The sequence below is a fragment of the Antechinus flavipes genome, chromosome 6 (genome assembly GCF_016432865.1).
Source record: "Antechinus flavipes isolate AdamAnt ecotype Samford, QLD, Australia chromosome 6, AdamAnt_v2, whole genome shotgun sequence".
Lineage (NCBI taxonomy): Eukaryota > Metazoa > Chordata > Mammalia > Dasyuromorphia > Dasyuridae > Antechinus > Antechinus flavipes.
The window spans coordinates 87,139,475-87,160,403 of NC_067403.1; the positions used below are offsets into that span (position 1 = coordinate 87,139,475).

Consider the following 20,929-nt stretch of genomic DNA (forward strand, 5'->3'; position numbering starts at 1 on the left):
GTGCTGTTTGCAACTATGCAGAGTTTGAGAATCACTTCTATTCTTGAAATCTCAGTTTCTTCATCTACCATATAAGACATTCGGCTACATTTTCTCAAAAGTCTCTTTTACCTCTTAGTTAAGAATCTCTTAATACATAAAATAAGGTCTGGACTTCTGGCTTTGTTGGCATAGAAAATTTCTTTGTCTAAAGGAAGATGGGAAGATAATAAGAATTTAATAAGTATACTGGGTTAAGTGCTTTACAAATGTTATTTCATGCTAAGTGAAATGAGCAGAACTAGGAGCTCATCGTACACTGCAACATCAATATTATACAACAATCAATTCTGATGAATGTGATTCTTTCCAATAATAAGATGACTGATGTCAGTCCTAATGATCTTATGATGAAGAAAACCATTTATACCCAGAGAGAGGACTGTAGGAACTGAATATGGATCACAACATAACATTCTCACTCTTTTTGGTGTTGTTTGCTTGCATTTTGTTTTCTTACTCCTTTACTTTCTTTTTTTTTTTTTGACCTGGTGTTTTCTGTGCAGCAAAAGAATTGTATAAATATGTTTATACATAAAAATTACTCATTTGATCAATATTTGACATGTCTGATACTCATTGTAATTTATAATGTTAGTCACCTAGGATAGTGTTCACCAAATTTTGTTTAATATCTTTGGTTATCATTCATACTGATTATTTTTTACAACTACATATATATGTGCATACATTTCTTATATACATTATATACTAATAATTGTATACATTATACAATTTACATTAAAAATTTTAAAAGATGAAGATGAAGATGAAATAAACATTTGATCCTAGAATCATTGCCATCAATCCTACACTTTGGCAAAATTACTTTGGCAGTTTTGTAAATGATTGACTAAAGAAGTGGACTTTGGGCAGGAACTCCATGTAAAAGGCTATTTTGGTAGTCCGTTATAGAAGTAATCAATCCTAAACTAGGGAAGTAGCCATGGGAGTAAAGATGATTCAATGTAAGAGAAAAAAGGTAGCACCTACAATTTTTGGCAACTGATTGGCTTTGTGGAGGGTGAGTGAGGAGTCTAAGATACTAAGGATGGGAAAACATGGGAGGCTAGAAGAGCTGTCTGGAAAAGGAGTTCTTTATGGAAATGGAGAGTGATAAGGCAATGTGATTGCAAGTCACAACCTATCTATTACTGCCAACTTCTTTGTGACCGACTCACTGTTCCATCCAAAAAGCAAAGGTGAGAGAAAAGGTCTTGGTGACTGCCACTGTGGCAAAACCCAACATCCATGAGTTGATCTGAAGGGCAGAAAACTACTAGCTATGAGTGTCTGAAAACATTGAAGGAGTAACAACTAGCTTAAAAGGGGAAAAAGTAGAAACTTGCATAGAGGTAAAGGAGAAATGAAAAGAGATGGGAGAAGTTGGATGATTAAGAGAGGTATAATTATATTGTAGATAAAGCCAACACTTGTAATTGCAGTATATGGTGATGCTCATAACTGTTTAACAATCTTTTCTTTAGGAAAAAAAAATTAGTATGTACAGCATACTTTTAAGTTCCACATTGTCTTTAACACTTTCTTAAGTCCAGACAACTAGCAAACAATAAATCAAGCCAAATTTCATTTGCTGAACTTCCAAAGTATAAATTGTGACACTGAAAATTTAACAATGAACCCCAGAAAGCAGATATGAGCTTGCTCCAGCACACCTTTGCATCACAGAACTCCCATAAATTCACAAGAAGTCCTAAGCACCTTGGAGACCTACTGAGCTGTGAAATAACTTACATATTTTAGGGTAATATAGCCAAATGTATCTAAGAAACAGGATTTGAATCCAATTCTTCCTAACTCTGAAGCCATCCTCTTAATCAGTTTCACCACTTTCTTGTGATGTTACATACTGAATGCTTAATAAGTGCTTTTGGACTGATTACTTACCTGTCAGCCTCCTACTTATAGTGGACATTGCCTCTCTGTGAATAGTCCCTCCTCCCTTGGATTCCATAGTATCAAGTTCATTAGGTTTTCCTACCACTATTCTGACTCTGTTTCCTTCATTGATTCCTCCTATTTTATGTCCTTAATTCACTCTGTTCACCCTGTTCTTAACATGAATTTAAATATCACATCTCATTGAATCCCTTTAAAGTTTATTTCCCTCTTGAAGTCCAGATCCACATCTACAACTGCCTTCTGGAAAATTCCCTAGGTAAATGAATATTGGCAACACCTGTGATTAGGCACATCCCTTCATCAGCGCAATAGCTGTCTTTGTTAAGAACAGCAGAGGTCTGCAGTTTGGGGCAGGTGATAATAATTATAGCCCAAGGCAGATAATTACAGCACATAGAAAAAGCCACATCAGAAGTTCATCACCGTTAATTCGTAAGCAACTCCATTGATTCTGGAGATACAAGAGTTATTACGGTACATCTGGGATATATTTCATGCACAACTGGCAAAGATGGGGCTGATAGATTAGCCTAGTTTTTAAGCCCCGGTCGAAAGAGAATCTTTTTTTCATTGATGTCAGTTCTTCTTGTGCTTCCCTAAGGTTTCTTCTTTTGGAAATCAACCACAGGAATCAGGTTGCAATTATACATAATCTCTAAGAGTGAAGATATCTGAAAAGACTTCCATCATTGGCATGTCTCTGTAGTCATGGAACTAAGATAAGAACTTGTTTTAAGAAAAAATTCAAGTTCTCCTGGATAGTGCATTTTCTTTGCTGATCTTAAATTCTTTACATGAATTTGATCCACTTCTTCCTGGCAAGCTGGCAACCCACTCACACCCCATAAGTTACTCTGTGTCATCTTCTGAATGCCTAATTTTCATAATTTTGGAAACTGTTGGTGTTCCATGTCTCTAAAGCATATTAGTATTAAAATGATGGCTTTTGTTTCTGGGAGAAATTTGTGGTCATTAAAGGAATTTAATAGCTTACTGAAGTCAAACTATCTTTCTTTCTTTGGTTAAATTCTGGGCCTGATTTGTCCATTTGAAATGTCTGTCCAAGATATGCATGTACACTTTTATGTGTGTGTGTGTATTTATACCATATACATACACATATATATATATACTTATAAATGATAGATGGGCTCCATAAATTTTTCTTGTAACTGCATGTTGTAATCTAAATAAAAAAGAGGTGCTTAACTGGGGGACCATTGATCAGAAAAGGTTTTATAAATGGATTTCAAAGAGTTCTGGAACTTGAATGAGATAAAAATCACTTTATTTTTTATTTTATAGACTTATTCCAATTACTTTATTTTCACTAATTATTAATTTCCTTTGTAATCCTACTCATTTTGTTTTGTATTTAAAATATTATTCTGAGAATTATTCTATAAGAAGTAAAGATAAACTAAGGCATAGTTTTGAGCATTATCAATTTATTAACAATGCTAGTAATTGCCAATAATTTGGATCCAAAACTCCTAGGTAACCAAAGATATTCATGGCATGATACAGGACATTCTTATGATCTAAAAAAGAAAAGAACTAATCAAAGTACATATTCATGAGAACAATACATATTCATGGTACTGATGCATATTCATAGATTTACAGAATAGTGAAGTAGGTTGATTTTAACTTTAGCGATGTGAGTGTTCCCAATGCCATGTGACTAAATCAAACTTTAGCTTTCTCATTGATTTGAGTGATTAATGAAGCAACTCAATATCCTTTGAGAGCATCATGGAGTATTTTGTAAGTTTTCATAAGGCTAAATGAGGAATTAATATTTACAAAAAGGAAAACTAACACACTAAAGGGGAAGTCTTACAAAACAAGGAACATAGGCTCACAAATAATGGAGAAGTTAACTCTTAACAAGTTACTAATAAATGCTAGCTTAATTTAAATTTAATAATTCATAGCAGGCCTTAACTAAAAATCAAGTCTGATTAAACTGATTGAACACAATTCTCAATTTGCATTTCTCATCAAGGATTCATAGTTTTCATCAGATTGACCAAAAGGTTCATGATAGGAAAAAAAAAAATTAAGAATGCCTGGTCTAGATAATACATATTCTCCATCATTTTTTTCCTGACAGTTCCTTGAGATCAGAACCATGTTTTTGCCTTTCCTGCATTCTCCAGTGTTTAAGCACACAGTCTACTGGCATTTAGAAAGTTCTTAATAAATATTTGAATGGCTAGAAATAGGTGTTTTGAATAGTACAGATCTATTCCAGAAGGCTCTCCAATAGCCTGGGGCTTATGGCTTTGTTGCTGTCTCTCACATCTGGGTCTAGTGGCAAGATAAAGATCAGGATAGCCTCTGGATATGGTGTTGAATGCAGTGGCCTTTTTAAGCTATGGTCTTTTACAAGTCTTAATTTGACTGAGGCAATACCTACACAGTAATTAAGGTTAGATAAGAAAGAAATGAAGAATAGATTTTGTTGTTGTTGTTTGTTTATTTGCTTAATTAGTCATAAATAAATAGATAGATAGATAAAAGAGGAATCAATCTGAAAGAGAGACAAAACAACAATTGATATTTACATACACTTTGAGGTAATCTGGGCCAAAACAAAGATCAAATGGATTTGTTCTGGGATTTTTTTTTTTTTTTTGGCCACTCAATGGATGATTTAGGTTTAAAGTATTTTTTAAAGTTTTAAAGTTTTTAAGTTTTAAAGTTTTTAAAGTTTTAAAGTTTTTAAGGAAAAAAAAAAAAGCCCATAAACCCCAAGATAGGAAGGAATAAAAGCAGGAAAGGAGGGAGGGAAGAAGTTGTGTTAGTTGGCCCCTCAGGATCACAGAGGTTATTGTTTCCTTCTTTTCGAATATTACCATGACTTCAGGGAGGTGATTCCTTGATATGCAACTGAAATGGATTTGAGGGAGGGAGGGCTGTGCAATCACCAGTTTCACTTTTTCCTCCAAAACCATGTGGATCCAAGGGCAAGATATAGATCAAGACGATTGGAGATAATATATAGAATGAGTAAAAATGTCTTCTCTATCCAGGTACAGGGTAAGTTTTATAATAAGTAGAATAGGAATTTTGTATTCTGAAATACAGAGGGACAGACAGAGACAGAAGAGAGAGAGAGAAAGAGACACACAGAGACAGAGCATTCTTTTCCAGTTCTGTATTTTGGGGAGATAATTTTTTTCTGAATTTAAATTTATATATTCAAAATAACTGTATATAATATATTATGTGGAGAACAGCTAGATGGGACAAAGGTCTAGCCCTGAAATAAAAAGGACCTGAATTCAAAACCCAGCCTTTGCACTTAAAACTTCCTAGCTATGTGATTCTGGGCATGTCACTTCATCCCAATTGCCTCAGCAAAAATGGTAATAATAAAAATAATATGCTATATGGATAATCAAGGCTTTATTTCTTAAAGAGGAGAAAGTTCTGGATCAGTTGGGATCTGGATCACTCCAGTTGGAGTACTGGTTATATGGTATAAGACTAAATCTAAGATAATCACAAGCTATAATAAACAACATTTCTTCAGCTAATAAGTTGTGAAAAATTCATCTTCATCATTTATCAAAATAAAAAAGATATTATCTGTGACCTATAGTAAAGTTCTTTAAAAATAGTTCTTCCATCTCACATATTTTCTTCTCATAGTAGTTCCCATATTATAAAGGATTCTCTTGGATTCTGGCAATAAAGACCAGACTTTATTCCATCATGGGACAACATAATTTAATTCACCTATAGGTAAATAGCTCTAACAACTTTAGCATGATCCTGTTATAGACTTATACTAATCTTTGTATAGCTGTTAGACATGGCTTTTTATGTTGGTAAATTTTTTAAAGAATCTTGAATAATCTTTCAGTATGTATGTGAGACACTATGTAGCAATGTATCCAGTATTCCTCAATCCATCCATTCATCAATCTCATCTAAATGTCTATCATGTGCCAGACACTGTACCCGGATTTGAGATACATGTACAAAGATACAATCTCTACTCACCACAAGTCTACAGTCTAATGGAAGAGATATCAAGTACAAATAAAATTATATACAGAATACATTTAATAAACGTATAATAATAGTTAAAGGCAAAATAATTTTGGATTGAGGTTATTTCAAAAGTTGGGGAAATAAGGAAAGGCTTCTTCTAGAAGATGGTGTCTAAACTGCATCTTAACAGAAATGAAGGACTTGATGAGATAAGCACTTATGAGCCGGAACAGATGTGGAACATACTGAAGGTAGAAATAGCTACATTTGGCAACTAATTAGATATGTTGGCAAGATGTTCAAGATAAGACTATGGTTATCAATCCAAAACACTAGATCAAATCTGGTCCCTCTGACAGAAATAAACAAATTTGTAAGAAGAAAAAGATTTAGGGGAAAAAGAATGAATTTTCTTTAAAATATGTTAAGTTTAAGATGGCTCTGAAATATTCATTTTCAAACGGCAAAATGGCAAATGAAAATCCATATTCTCTTCTCCATTTCCACTTTCTATTTCTCAAGTTCCAATCTACATTGTCTCAGTCACTGCAAAGACTATTCATTCATCTTTTTGCTTTCCTTCTCTATAGTCTATTAGAGGATTATTGCTGGTTAGTTTTCCTAAAATACTCCCTTGCTCAAAAAAATTATATTAATCTGCTCTATGATATGAAAGTGTAGGTCCATATTTACTTTAGCAAGTGTTTTGTTGTTATTTGTTCCTTTGAGAATGGGTCTTTCTATCTCTCCCAGATTGGAAGTATAGAAATTATTTATTGGCTCAATCCCACTACTGGTTGTCATGGGAATCTGATCTGCTCTATTTATGACCTGGGATGGTTGGCCAGGTGCCCTGACCCTCTCCAAAGGGAACCATATTGGTGGCAGAATTAATAGACAACTGGCTTAGTAAAGTGAAGTTCAAAACTCCAAAGCTTAAGTGATCCAACAAGCCTCAACTTCATGAGTAGCAGGAGCAATAATCACATACCACTAAGACCAAGCTAAGCAGGTTTTTTAAAATGTGTCAAGAAAAGGTTTGACCCCAAAGAAAAAAACATTAAAGGAAGTGTCTCCCAGCATTTTGCAGATAATGAGTCCAAAATACTGAATAATTTTTTTAAAATAGTAATACATTTTGCCAAATTTTTATTTTCAAAAAAAAAAAATTAAATGGGTCTTGAGGAAATATTGTACCTAAGAATTTGCATAGATATCATTTCATTGCTATAGATGATATAACATTAGAAGGGAATGATGTGCATGAGTGAATTACAAAGTCTCCAGATGCTGAAATACAAAGAGAATATAGTTTCTTTTTTACAAAAAGAAATAAGGGATATAGAGCAAAGGAAAGAGGATCAGGAAAACAGTTTACATAATGCCCATAATGATGGCAAACAAAACCAACATCAAAGAAAATCAGCACCATTTCAATTCAGTGATCAATCATAATTTATCTTCAGAAAGCTGATAATGAAACAAATCTCTCTCCTGTCCATTGGAAAGAGGTGGGCTGTCGGTGAGAAATGAACTATCATAATCCGACATGGCCAAGGGGTAGTTTTGTTAGACTTAACTATACATTGTTAGTTCAAAAGTAGGGGAGGGGGACAATCATTGGGAAGTAATATAAATGTAAGTAAAGGGCACCCATAAAACATCTTTTTTAAGGACCATGGGGTGATGTCTTTGATTATGAATTTGTCTCCTCCACTGCCAAGCCAGATGCTTAACATAATCTCTCTCCAGCTGGTATTTATTCACTCGCCTGGGATGCAAAGAATAATGACATACCAGAGGCAAAAGGGCATTCCATATACTGCTTTCCAGTCCCTGTGCCCATGGGACAGCCCAGCATGTAATCAGTGGCCTGTGACCTGATCTGAGAGGAAGGGGGGCAGGCTTCATTCTAGCTATAAACATTTTCATTGTACTCTTAAACAAGAGATGAACTGCAGCAGAACACATGGGACCATTCATACTCAATTCCCACAGAATTAGAGTGCAGAACTGGACTGCTCTTTTCAGAAAAATGTACTTGGGGTGGTGAGGTTGGGGGAGGAGGGAGCAAATGTTGACTTCAATTTTAAATACTCCCCGAGGCCTGAAATAAGAGGACACAGAACAAGATCTCTTGTTCTCTAGCAATAGTTGAGCCAACTGAACTGTGTGCATGCAGCCTAACTACATAAGGTACCTTAGGAACCAAACAATGTCCGATGTCTCAGAGCTAAAGAAAATGTTGGCATAGCTTGCCAAGCCACAGCTGTCTCCATTTCATTCAGTGGTTATTCTCCCACTCTGGAGCCCACTTTGCCTTTTGAAATGCAGCAGAGATTTGCTTCGGCATGTGATTAGGCCAACTGTCTAGTCAGGGCTTCTTTTCCTTAGCTTTCTGTCTTAAAATCGTGAGAGCTTTTTGACAAGTGCTGATTTTTAAACACTATAAATTACTCGCCCAACCCCCACCCCAGAATGGTGAAAATGTGCTGTGTTTTTATCAGCTGTGTGTGCAATTTGGCTCATGGGGGTGAAAATGTACTCTGAGAATTTTTTAAAACTTTTTTAAACCCAGGTTGTTTCTCTCTCACCATTATTTCTATCATTTTTTTTCAAAAGAGAGAGAAGAAAGAGATTATACAATAGATATAGAGATACATATTTATTGTTGTTCCAATGCAGGTAGTCTTTAAGATTCACCCACTTTCTGACATCAGCTTTTAATCACAAGAAGATCTGGGGTTCTTCAAACCAAAGCATAATTTTCCCCCTTTTTTAAAAATAAAAGTCTCAGAATGGGACAATATATGCATAAGTTAAAGCAATACTCAGAACCATCTCCAAAAGCCCAGATTTACAAAGGGAAAGAAAACTTTCTGTTGCACATTTCGTAGACATCTTGCTACTTGGGGAAAAATAGTAATCTGTCTATATTGTTTTTCTCTTTATAAAGTAGCTACTCCAAGGTCAGATTCAAAAAAATAATAATAATAACTGCACCACAGCTGTGTGTAGGAGCTTAAATATAATATTATAACCCAGATTACTCTACCATCTATGATAAAAATTACCATGGAATCCAAGTCATTATAAAAAAAGTAACTATCAGAGCCTTCTGGGTATAATGGAAAAGTCTAAGATTTTGCAGATGGGAATTATTTCAAGAGATATATAAGTTCATTGCTCAAGGTACCCCCTTCACTGACCCAAATCATGACATGAAGATAGTATTTCTTGAATTGCTATAGCCATTATCATTATCAACATCACCACAAAAACAATAATAATAAATTTGAGTTGTTGTAGATGGTGATCACCCTTTAAGTGATAGTTATTTCAGAATTTGCTCTGATCAACTATAAACAGTCTAATATCAGGCCTGTGCTAATCTTTCCAGTCTAGTAAAACCTAACAGTGTGTTTTCTGTTGGCCTAGCCTTAAAGAATCCAGGACCACCTACATTCCAGAATGAGTCTTCAGAGAACTTTAATAGAAAAAATAAAATAAAATAAAGATTTTTTTTAATGGGGAAAAATAATAAGGTTCTGTCCTTCCCAGAACAAAATCACAACCTGATGTACAACTGAGGCATGAATTTCAATGGATAAAGTGACAGAGGTTTTTTGGTTTGTTTGTTTTGTTTTGTTTTCTCTGCTGTAGGAGATAAGACTAGAAGTGAGAAAGCAGGGAAGTACAAAAAAGGTACCTGACTTCAAATAGTGTTGTAAAAGTAGTGATGATCTGTTTGACTTCAGAGCACTGACTTTGGGGATATGATTGTGGGTAGAGCCTGAAAGATGATAAATTTAAAACTTATATAAGGAAAAATTTCCTAACAATTAGAACTGCCTAAAAATGTCATAAGCTACTTCAGAAGATAGTGGGCTGCATCTAAGTTATTACAATAAAATAGCACAACTTATCTAGAGAGACATGAAATTTATACATAAATTAACTTTTCAAATAGAACTTTCAGTGTCAAAGCTTTTAAAAAACATTAAACAATTTTTATGGTAAACTCCCTAAAGCTTCTTAAAGTGAGTATAATTAATATAATTTATTCTTTTTTATTTTTAATTCCAAATTTGTTCTCTCTCTTTGGTACCTCCCTCTCTCACTGAAAAAACAAGATATACAATGCCCATTATAACTATGAAAGCATACAAAATATATATTCCAATCTGTACTCAGTTCATCAGATCTGTGTCTAGAAGTAGAAAACATTTTTCAATATAAATCTTTTAGAAATGTCCTAGATCATTGTATTAATAATTTAATCTTTTTGGATGGTACAAAGTCCTTATTATTAATCATATTAATTGTGGCACAGTTTGGAATAGTGAAAAGATCCTCAGACATCGAATTAGATCTTATTGAGAGTTCTGGCTCTTTCTCTGGCCTGCCATGTGACACTGAACAATTCAATGAAGCTCTCTGAGCTTGATTTTTCTCTTCTATAAAGTCAGTGGAGGTGAATTAAATGGTCTCTAAGATCTTTCCCAACTCTTAAATCTATAATCCAACATCTGGTCTTTTTTTTATTTGTTTTCTTTTTGGCTGACACAAGTCTTTATAAAAAGCATCACTGAGCTTCAAGATGAAGATAATGATATTATTATTTATTATTATTAATACAAATAATATTAATATTTAAAATATTTATATGTAATTGTATAATTATATAAAATAATAAATATAATACATATTAATAATATTATTAATAATAGTTAACATTTATATGGCACTCCCTACATATTAGGCACTGCATTAAGCAGTTACCAATATTTCATTGAGCCTCACAATAACTCTAGGAGGCAGGTATTAGTATCATCCCATTTTGTGGATGGGAAAAAATTAAAACAAAATAGAGGTAATGTGACTTGTCTAGGATCGTACAACTGGTAAGTGTCTATGGATTTGAACTCAAATCTATCCTAATTTGGTGGTCTATCCATTGCACCATCTATTTAAGATCTGATTCGTCTAGTTAGTTGACATATGACATTAAGCAAGTGAATTAATTTTTCTCTGTATAAGTTCTATAAATATATTTATTTATATGAAATTATAATATATAATCTACAAAATTACTATGATTATATGCATAATCTATCTCACCGACTCATTGTGTTGAAAGGTTTTTTTTTTTTACTTATCACTGATTTTTGTACTAGAAATACATGATATGAGAATTACACAGCATCAAATTGATGTACTTTTTAAAATTTGGAGGTTTTTTCCCCCTATTTTCTACCTTGCACTACAGCTTTTAGCTATTACTTCTTGAATACCCTATGTCGGCATACCTGCCTTTAGAAATATTAAACCCAATCCTTTTTTTGTAAACTCTCTCACTTTCCAACACTGTGAACCTGGAAACCAAATACTCCATTGCTAGAATTGTTTTAAAAATAAGGGAAAGAAGATCCCCTTAAATAATGTCAAAAGAGATTTATCTATGAATAAGATACAGGAACTCTAATAGTCGACCATCTTACATCTATTTTTATTATTTTGGGTTCATTATTTTGGAATTTTGAGGCGGTAAGGAGAAATACTTTTCATTTGTTTTTACTTAATTGCTGGTTCTGAAAGTATGCTTCAGATAATTGATTTTGTTGGATCAATAGTGTCTCAAAGAGTGAAATGTTGCTATTTTTAAAAGTGACTTAAAAGCCCAATTTAAACTCAAAATTATAAAATCTCGATCTCAGAGGCCATCTAATTCAGTCTACACCAGAATAAGAGTCTCTTCTGCAACAAAGCCAACAAGTGGTCATCCAACCTCTGTTTGAAAAATTCTGGTGAATGAATATTTATTTCCAATAGTTGTACATCCCTCATTCTAAGAACTCTAAATTTTGAAAAAGTGTTTCCTCATATAGCAAGCCTAAATTTCTTTTGTGCAATTTTTGCATTTTATTCTTATCTGCTTTCTGTAGCCAAGGCTATTCATTCTTCCCCAAAAAAATCAAATACATGAAGACATTTATCATGTCCTCTCCTACATCTCTAGATGCATTACCTAACTCATAGAGACCATGTCTTTCAAGCTTTTCAGAGACATGTATGCTGCAGTCAACTGGGGCTGGCTCATGAGATCTGATTTTGAGTTTTCAATTTGAGTTTTTACACCTCAGAAATTAGCAAATGCCACAGCTGAGAACTTGATATACTCATCATTAAGGATTCAGATGAAACTTAAAAATGTTATTTCTTGTATTATTTTTTCACTGCCCTGTGTCCTACTGCTTGCCTACTTCTGGATACTTTCCAAATTATCATCATTCTCCTGAAAATGTGCTGATCAGGGTTGCATGCAATAGTCTAATTGTGTTCTGACTAGAGAAACATACAGCAATACTAATGGCTCCCTAGTCCTAAAAACTAGATGATCCTTAATACAGGTTAAAACCATGTTAGACTTGTTGGCTGCCATATTGTACTGCTGATTTCTTTAACATGCAGTACACAAAAACCTTTAAATCTTTTTTTTTCCAGAGTTGCTGTCTGCATATGCTGAGTATGCTATTGTGAAACTAAGGTTTTTATTTTAATCCAAGTGTAAAGACTATACATTTATCCCTACCAATATCATTTTGTTAATTTGGGTCCAGTATGTTAGCTTTCAGAACTTACTAGATTCTATATCTATCACCTAGTGTTTTAGCTTTCTCTCCAAGTCTAATGTCATCTACACATTTTCTGAGTTTGTCAAGTTTAACTTCATCCGCATCATCAATAAGAATATTAAATAGCCAACCAAATAGATAATTGAGGCACTCTATGGGATATTTTCTTCTTAATTTAAATGAACAAAATAAATGACAACTCTTTGAATTTGATTCCTTTACTCAGTTCCAAATATGCCAAATGAATTATTATCTAACCCATACCTATTTTTTTTTCTGAAAGAATAGTATGGAATAGATTAAACATCGCTAAATTCTAAAAAAAAGCTAGGTATACAATAATTCCCTCATCTAACTAATAATCCTGACACAAAAGGAAATCCAGGATCTATTTTTAAACCCAGAAAAAGAAGAAAAGTTGTTGAAAAAAGTCAATATTTTAATAACACTCTTACTTCTCTCCTTCAAAGACCAGGATTGTTTTACAACTTGAGAATGTCTTCTGAATATATGACTTTATGAGTGCTTTGGGCAAAACTATTCATTACCTAAGTGACCAAGTCTTGAGTGATGAGCCGTTATGAACTTAACTAATCTGGTTCATAGACAATAAACATAGAACCCATATCTGGGCTATAACCAAAACCTTTCTAGATTTGTTAAGATCTAAAGCTAAAGCATTCACACCACTTGGCATGGGCTTTAATAACTGGGGATCACATTCTCATCATGATGAGGAAAATAGAGGAACAAATCAATGGAAGATTGTATTTCATAATCAGCAACATTTCTAAAGTCAAATCATTCTCCATTAAACAAAGAAGTCCAAATATGTTTCCTTTAAAAATACAAAAAAAAATGCTAATAAATGTAAACTATAAGTATAAACTTATTACTCAAATAGTGGCATTTTCCTTTCTCCCTAAAAAAGTGTTCTCTGGAAAAATCTTTTTAGGTGGCCTTGAATGATATAATGATATCTTCACCTTAAGGGTGTGATATAAAACTCCAGTGTCAGTTGGCATAATTCTATGCGACTAATAATAAAAGTACCAAAGTGGATATGGTCAAAAATGAACCAAGGTTGTTGCCAAGATCCATTGCTAGGCACATTACAACTCTCCAGCTGACATCTTTTCTTATCTCTTTATCAGGAGATTTTACTTGGCTGTCTATATCAAATTCTACTACAATAATCTCCTCCCTCACTGCTGATCTCCCCCTTCACTTAGAATTGTCCTATATGACTAGGAAGGTGTGATGACAATGCTCCTATTCACATGAACAGGATGATAGAGTTAAATTATTTCTATATTAAAAGACATTGCTATTTTCATGATAACTCCATTTTATTAACAGTAGGTGAAATTCTCTTCCTGTAAGGTGTTGAGAAGCTTCCAAACATTTAGAATTCAGTAATACAATTGCCAGAGTTTCATAAAAGGGGAATTTGTTTCAAACATTATTATTCCCCCAAGATTCCAAAATTAAAGCATGCACTAGAATTTTTGCAATTAATCTTCTGATCTACAAGTATATATAGGTGGGTTTTATAGTCTCTGCAATCACTGTAATTTTTTTTCTTTGTAGATTATGAGTTCATCAACTAAATTCTGACTTTCTGACACTGAAATTCAAGAGGCAGAACACTGACATCTCTGCCTGATTCAATGAGCTGGAAGATTTGGGTGGATTTTAACGTCTTAGGTCTGTATCTCAGCACAATCATACATTATCTGCATAATCATGAAGCAGCTAGGAGACTTAATTGAATGAGACTGTAGTCCTGAAATCTGGAAGACTGGAGTTCAATTTGGCCTTGAGCATTTCCTAACTGTGAGATCATAGGCAAGTTATTACACTTCTGCCTCAGTTTGCTCAACTGTGAAATAATGATCCCAAAGATGCCATGAAGTTCAAATTAGAAAAATATTTGTAAAATTCCTATTTAGTGGGCTGAGCAGCATGTAGTAGGTATTTAATAAAATGTTTATTTACTTCCATGGGCAGGTTAAAACATTTTGGGTTCTCCTTTTCCTGCTCTATAAAATGAATGGATTAGATTAAATGAGTGCTAAAGTTCCTGTGACCTTTACAATCTCTAGCTTAGTCCCTGTTATTCCATGGATTTTCCTATTCCATAGCACATTTACTCCTTCAGTAATGAAACTTGGTCTGGCTCTGCCTTTATTTGCCCTTTACTCAAATGAGCATTGTTTGATTTCATTGGACAGTTTAGCAATATGTCTATATCTGTCTTTTTTTTTTAATTCAATACATCCCGCTTGTAGTGGCCCCAGACATTTAAAAGCACAGCAACATCAATCAGATAATTACACAGTTTAACAGATGGTAAACCCTTTGAGGTTAAAGACCATGTCTTCTTATGCTCTGGAAAGTTCCACCAGTACCTAATAAACTCAATAAATATTGATGCTAAAAGAGAGCTTGTAAACATAAGTGTTCATGTCACCCTGAAGGCATAAAATTATACACTCAGACTCTAAGCAGTTTACAATGTAATTTAATTTGCTGTATACCATTTTGTACACTAGAGCATATAGACTGACAAATCATAGAACTATACCACTAAATGAACCTTATTGGCCATCTGGTACAATCCAGACTATATTCAAAAGGATCCAGCATCACAGATCCAACAAGGGATCATAACAACTACTACGTATGAGGAAGAACCAGTTCATCTATGTAGCAAAAGTGGATAGAGTACTGGTCTTGAAGTTAAGGGGAACTGGGTTCAAATCTGGCTTCAGACATTTACTAGGAATTAAAGTCTTAACTACAATTGCCAAAAAAAAAAAAAAAAAAAAGGAACTGCCCCCTCCAGATGACTTCTTCCATTTCTGGCTAGCTCTAATTGCTAGGAAGTGTTTCCTGACATCAAGCCAAAAATGTCCTCCTTGGAACCACTCTTCATTGCTCCTGGTTTTGTCTTCTGGGGCCAAATGAGATAAATCTAGTCCCTTCTCCATATGGCAGCCTTTCAAATACTTTAGGATGGATTTAAAAGCCTAAAGCTTTCTATAGATGAAAATGTCAAATATCTACATACCTGGCACACATTCTGATCGACTGATAGCTGGCAGGTTCAATTCAGTGGTGAATAAAGATTGAACATTCATTTACATGAAATGTGTTAAACTAAGTCTCTCTCCGATGGAAAAGGAATACCACTATTTGAAAAACATCTCATCTATTTTATTCCAAGTCTTGAAAAGATAGATTAGTCACCTTAAAACATCATCCATTTAAACAAAATGAATCTTTCAAGAAGATTCCTTACTTGCCATATCTTTCTGCTGAGCTTAATCAAGTCTTTCAATTTTGTTACCAGCTTATAAGTAAGCCAGGGAATGTGCTGATATGAATCAAACCGCAGAGGAAGGAACTAAATTCATTAGAAATAAGCAGAGTTTTCTCATTATTAACACCATTTTTGCTTTCAGGAAGAAAAATGAAGGACATTAGCTCTGAGAATTAAAAGCTTGGCCTTTAGCAATTCATTATTCATAAATAATACATCATGAATTATTCACCAATTTCATTTTAATAAAATAGGTAATAAAAGAGTGAGGACATCTGAAATGAACAGATGCTCCTGCAACTTGTATTTATTTGCTTCAAATTATACATTAAGCATTTAGATTAATCTGGGCCCCCTTATGGATAGGAAGAGAGGGCCACCCTCAATACAATACTTACAAGGCACCAAAAAAATTGTTTGTCAAATATGTCTCACAATAGCCATCCATGTTGTTTGGAATTGCCACCATTACATTTACTCCTTTGGACTGAAATATTTGATTTCCAGAAATCCTCTATTGAAATTTCAAATATGTCACCTACAACAGATAATGTTTCAAACCAGGAGTTTATTTGGTTCTGTGTACTGAACACTCCATTGAGAAAAGTTCCTCCATCAAATTGAATCCTTGCCCACATTTTCCCCCTTTCACTCTGGAAATCTAAATTAAATCAATATCACCACTGATTCTCAAAGTGGTAAGTTAAACAATTGTCTTGTGTCTCAAGTCACCATCCTTGCATCTTATCACACCAAAATACATTTCCCTGACCAGCACTTCCCTAGATCACAGGATCACACATCCTAGACTTAAAGCTAAAAAAAAAAAAAAACAATCTTAGAAATCAAGTCTAAACTCATCATTTTATAGATGAAAAACAACTGGTGATCAAAGTGGTTAAGTGACTCATCCAGGATCACACAGCTATAAAATATTTGAGGAAACAGAACTAAGGGATATAAGAATAAATAGGAATGCTGAAGACAAACTTCAATCACTATTTTGCCAAGGGCAATTGTCATTAAGAAGCAGGCATCTATTGAAAGTAATGTATGAATCAATGTCTTAAAAACCTAATACTATAAGATCCAATAATATCTTTCCTCCCATCTTTTCTTGCATTTAATATATTTGTCTTTTAAATTGCTGCAGATAGACATTAAAATCAATCTACAGTTGAAAACTCATCTTTTACTTCATTAAAATGTGATTGCTGATGTTATTAATATTGCTAACTAATCATTTTTAAGAGGGAAAAAATGAGGAACACTTACAGAGCAGGGTACAGCATTCAGGCATGGAGTGGCATTTTTGTAAACAATTCTTAAATAAATTCTCGATATATCAAGTAATTTCTCAAGTAAACCAAAAGAAGCTTAAAAAGCGTAGCCCTTCCAAAATCATTTTTAAAATAAAGTTTAGGGGTGACTATAGAAATGCTTACTTTATTCTTCAAAATATTCAAAGGGAGTGAGACTCAATAATCACTTTTTTCTACTATCAAATGAGAAGAATAATATTACCTACCTCATATTGTTGTTGTGAGGATCAAATGGGATAATTTGTAAAATTGTAAAAAAGCATTTAGCATAGTACCTGGGTCATAGTAGGCATTACATAAATGATTATTTTCTTCCCTTTCTAGATGCTTAGATTCATCCATGTTAATATAAATGGAATGAGGTAAGACATTGAAAAAGGGATGGGAACTAGCCTTGAGATCAGAATTGTGATAAGAAAACATTACAAAAATCTCTGTAATTCATGATATTTTCTCTTTGATAGCAATGAAATAGGTTTAGATGTTTCTGGTGACATGGACTAGGTTCAAATATTTATTGTCATTCTAACAAAATCTGAAGAAATTTTTCATTTTAAATCTGGCTTCATTGTATATATCCTTCAAAAAATTGACAAATTAAATTATTTCTCTGTCCCTAAAAAGAAAAAGAAAATCCTTCTTATGGATGTGTCCTTATGTATGTGTGTGTATAATTTCTAAATAATCAATCTAAGAATCATTTGATTCCAAGTCACAAGATATAATTTAGATCTCTTTTTAGAAAGAAACAAGTTATAATTATAGTCAGATTTGAAATACAATTTATTTCCAAAAGGTCTGAGAATATTCTGCTTTTGCTATAGGTGTGGCAGGGTTTTTAGTAGAAATGTCAGGGAATGTACTGTTTTTACAAATGATACATTGGATCTATTCAGGACATTACTGAAATCTTTTAATTTTTTGTGAATTCTGGATATGCATTTTCCAGTGCTGAGATAGTGAGCATATTCTTTAAGCATTTCTGTTTTGAATGGAAGGTTCATTAACCCAAGGTTCCTCAAACCCTAGAAAGACAAAAGGCTCCAAAAACAAAGGTAATTTTTGGTCACTGTAATAAAGAGCTTTCTTTATGGTGTCATTTTAGAAATGGCCAATATATTATATCTGGATTTCCTCTACTGAACAAAGAAACCAACATGAGCACCTTCAAGATAAGGACTTTGTTGTTTCTAGTTTTATATTCTCAGTGCGTACTATAGTGCTTCGCATATAACAAGTACAAAAAAGATTTGTTGAGTTTAATTGAACTGAACTTAGTCAATGTTAAAAATGATTTGACTAAAATTAGATCACCTAACCTTTGAAACAATTCTGCAATCAAGTATTTAGGCCAATCCAATACCTCCAATACCAAAAAAGATTAAAAAGTACAAGGCAACAAATCTAGGATATCAGAAATACAAAACAAAAACAAAAACAAAAACAAAACAAAACAAAACAAAACAAAAAAAAAAAAACAGCTCCTGCTCTCAAAGAGCTTACATTCTACTGGGTCCAGTTCAATATATATGTAGAAAGAGAAAAGTGGATATTTTCTGTGAAGACAGAATATTTTCAGACACATTTCTACAGACTCTTGTAGAAGTACACAAATATTTCCATGTTCTAATACTTTTGTCCCAATTCTAACATTAATAAAAAGCCTTTCAAAGTCACTGATTCATAGGCAAAACTTTGGCTCCATGTGCATTGATGTAGGTGAGAAGAATCTTGGCCCTCTGTTCTATTACATCAATAAGTTTTTCTATTCCTTGTCGACCTCCTTGGCTTTCCCAATAAACTTTGTCAAGAAACAAGGATTGAAGGAGCTTCTCCCTTAAGTGCTGACTCTTCAGAATTGAAACTGCAGACTCAGGAAACCTGAAAACACAAAATGACATTTCAATCTAGCAAGTATTTAGAAGGATTATAACCTAGCCAATATCTCTGTCTATCTTTGATCCATCATAAATCATAGTACCTAATTGTATGTACTTACAAGCTACTTTGAGCTCTTTGAAGAAATTTACTCTATAATTGAGTTTATACTGTTAAATGAAAGTTTGTTTCAATGAAATATTAAGAATCCATGATTTGTGAATTCTATAGATTTTCAACTAATTAAACTGAAGCAAGAGAGTAGACATATGAGAAGAAATTCTTGCAATCAAAGGATGGGGAGAGGAAGCTAACTTTAAAAAGAAACCCAGTCTTCCTAAAGGGAGAAAAAAATGTTTTCTAAATACAAAGTAGTATTTATTTCTTATTCTTCAAAACAAACTGATTAATGAATCTATTCTGCACATAAATCTTGAATTAATTGCCTTTTAATTTTGCTTTTCAGTGCACACGTGTGATTTTTAAAAAGAATTTTCATTTTAAATGCATTCCTCACATGTGAATGAAGAAAAGGAGACAGCTAAACTCAAGATGGATCATTTCTGATGATGATTCTGATGACTATTATTTCTAGGGAGCCATAATTTAAGGCATTGATGGAAACTTATGTATTATGGAACATCCTTCCTAATGGGCATATGCACTAAATGGCAATCTAGATACCTAAGTCTTCCTTCCTACAAAAGGATAACTAAGGTGCAAGAAGGAAGAAAAACTAGTAAATGAAAAATCTTCATTCTTACCACAAAAAATATGAAAGATGCAGATATCAATAAAGCAGGCAGGAGAATTAAGATGGGATTCTGAATAATATTATAACTATAGAATTACCTCAAATTCCAAAACCTATATTCTCCTGGAGATTATATTTCAGAAGTGTCATTTAAACACACTAGCAGAAGACGGAACAAAAGCGACATTCAAGAGTGATTCTTCCTTACTCCACATGTCACAGTGAAAAGAATACTGGTCTAGGAGTAGTTATTTCTCATTTAATCTAAGTTTTGATTTTCTCCTATCTAAAACATGGATAATCATAATCTAGTGCTTCTTGAAATGATTGTAAAGATCAAATATGATATAATAATTGTGAAATAATTCTAAAATATGCATACTTTTCATAATGCTTTATCATATATATGTAGCATTTATATTGTATGTATATTACATATGTGTTTGATATTGCATATATTTACATATTGTATATAATTGTATATATACATTTATATACACACATATATGTGACACACATATGTGTGTGTTTGTGAACAAGATCAATGGTCACTTCAGATGGTAGCAGCAGTGTCCTGGAGCTAGGCAGACTTGCTCTCAAGAACTGATTGTTAAATTTATTATTTTATTGATTATCTAGATTTAAGAAAATGATAGACAAATTATTAGTAATGAAGATTAAATTTTAAAATACATCATGCATATCCTTTCCCCCAAAGACCTGATCATTAAACATTGACCAGCACTTTCCTGGATAATGATATTAGTAGCTTCTTCAAAAGTTCAAAATCTATAACTATGTCACTAGGAGTATTCCTTCTATGAGCATAGATTACAACAATTCTATAATTTAGAAGATAGTCTTCAAGAGGTATTTGAACTAAACAATTCATTACCCCATATCCAAACTGGGGATGAGATTGTCCAAACATAAATGGGATTATCAGCATACAATAACAAGGTCTTCTTTCAAGGGCTTCCATAATCTAAACAATAAAGACTATATATGACTAGAAAAGGTGATGGGTCCATCATATTTTTGGAGATTG

General features: G+C 33.2%; 1 protein-coding gene across 2 annotated transcripts in view; it reads right to left on the minus strand.

The window, feature by feature from the left end:
* Window positions 1–12,804: 12,804 nt before the first annotated feature.
* Window positions 12,805–20,929, minus strand: part of GASK1B (golgi associated kinase 1B) — a 50,029-nt gene continuing 41,904 nt past the window's right edge. For both annotated transcript variants that reach the window (XM_051966999.1, XM_051967000.1), the window contains one exon: window positions 12,805–19,130. In XM_051966999.1, the coding sequence (XP_051822959.1) occupies window positions 18,923–19,130 (208 nt within the window). In that variant the 3' untranslated portion in view covers window positions 12,805–18,922. The remainder of the gene's footprint in view (window positions 19,131–20,929) is intronic.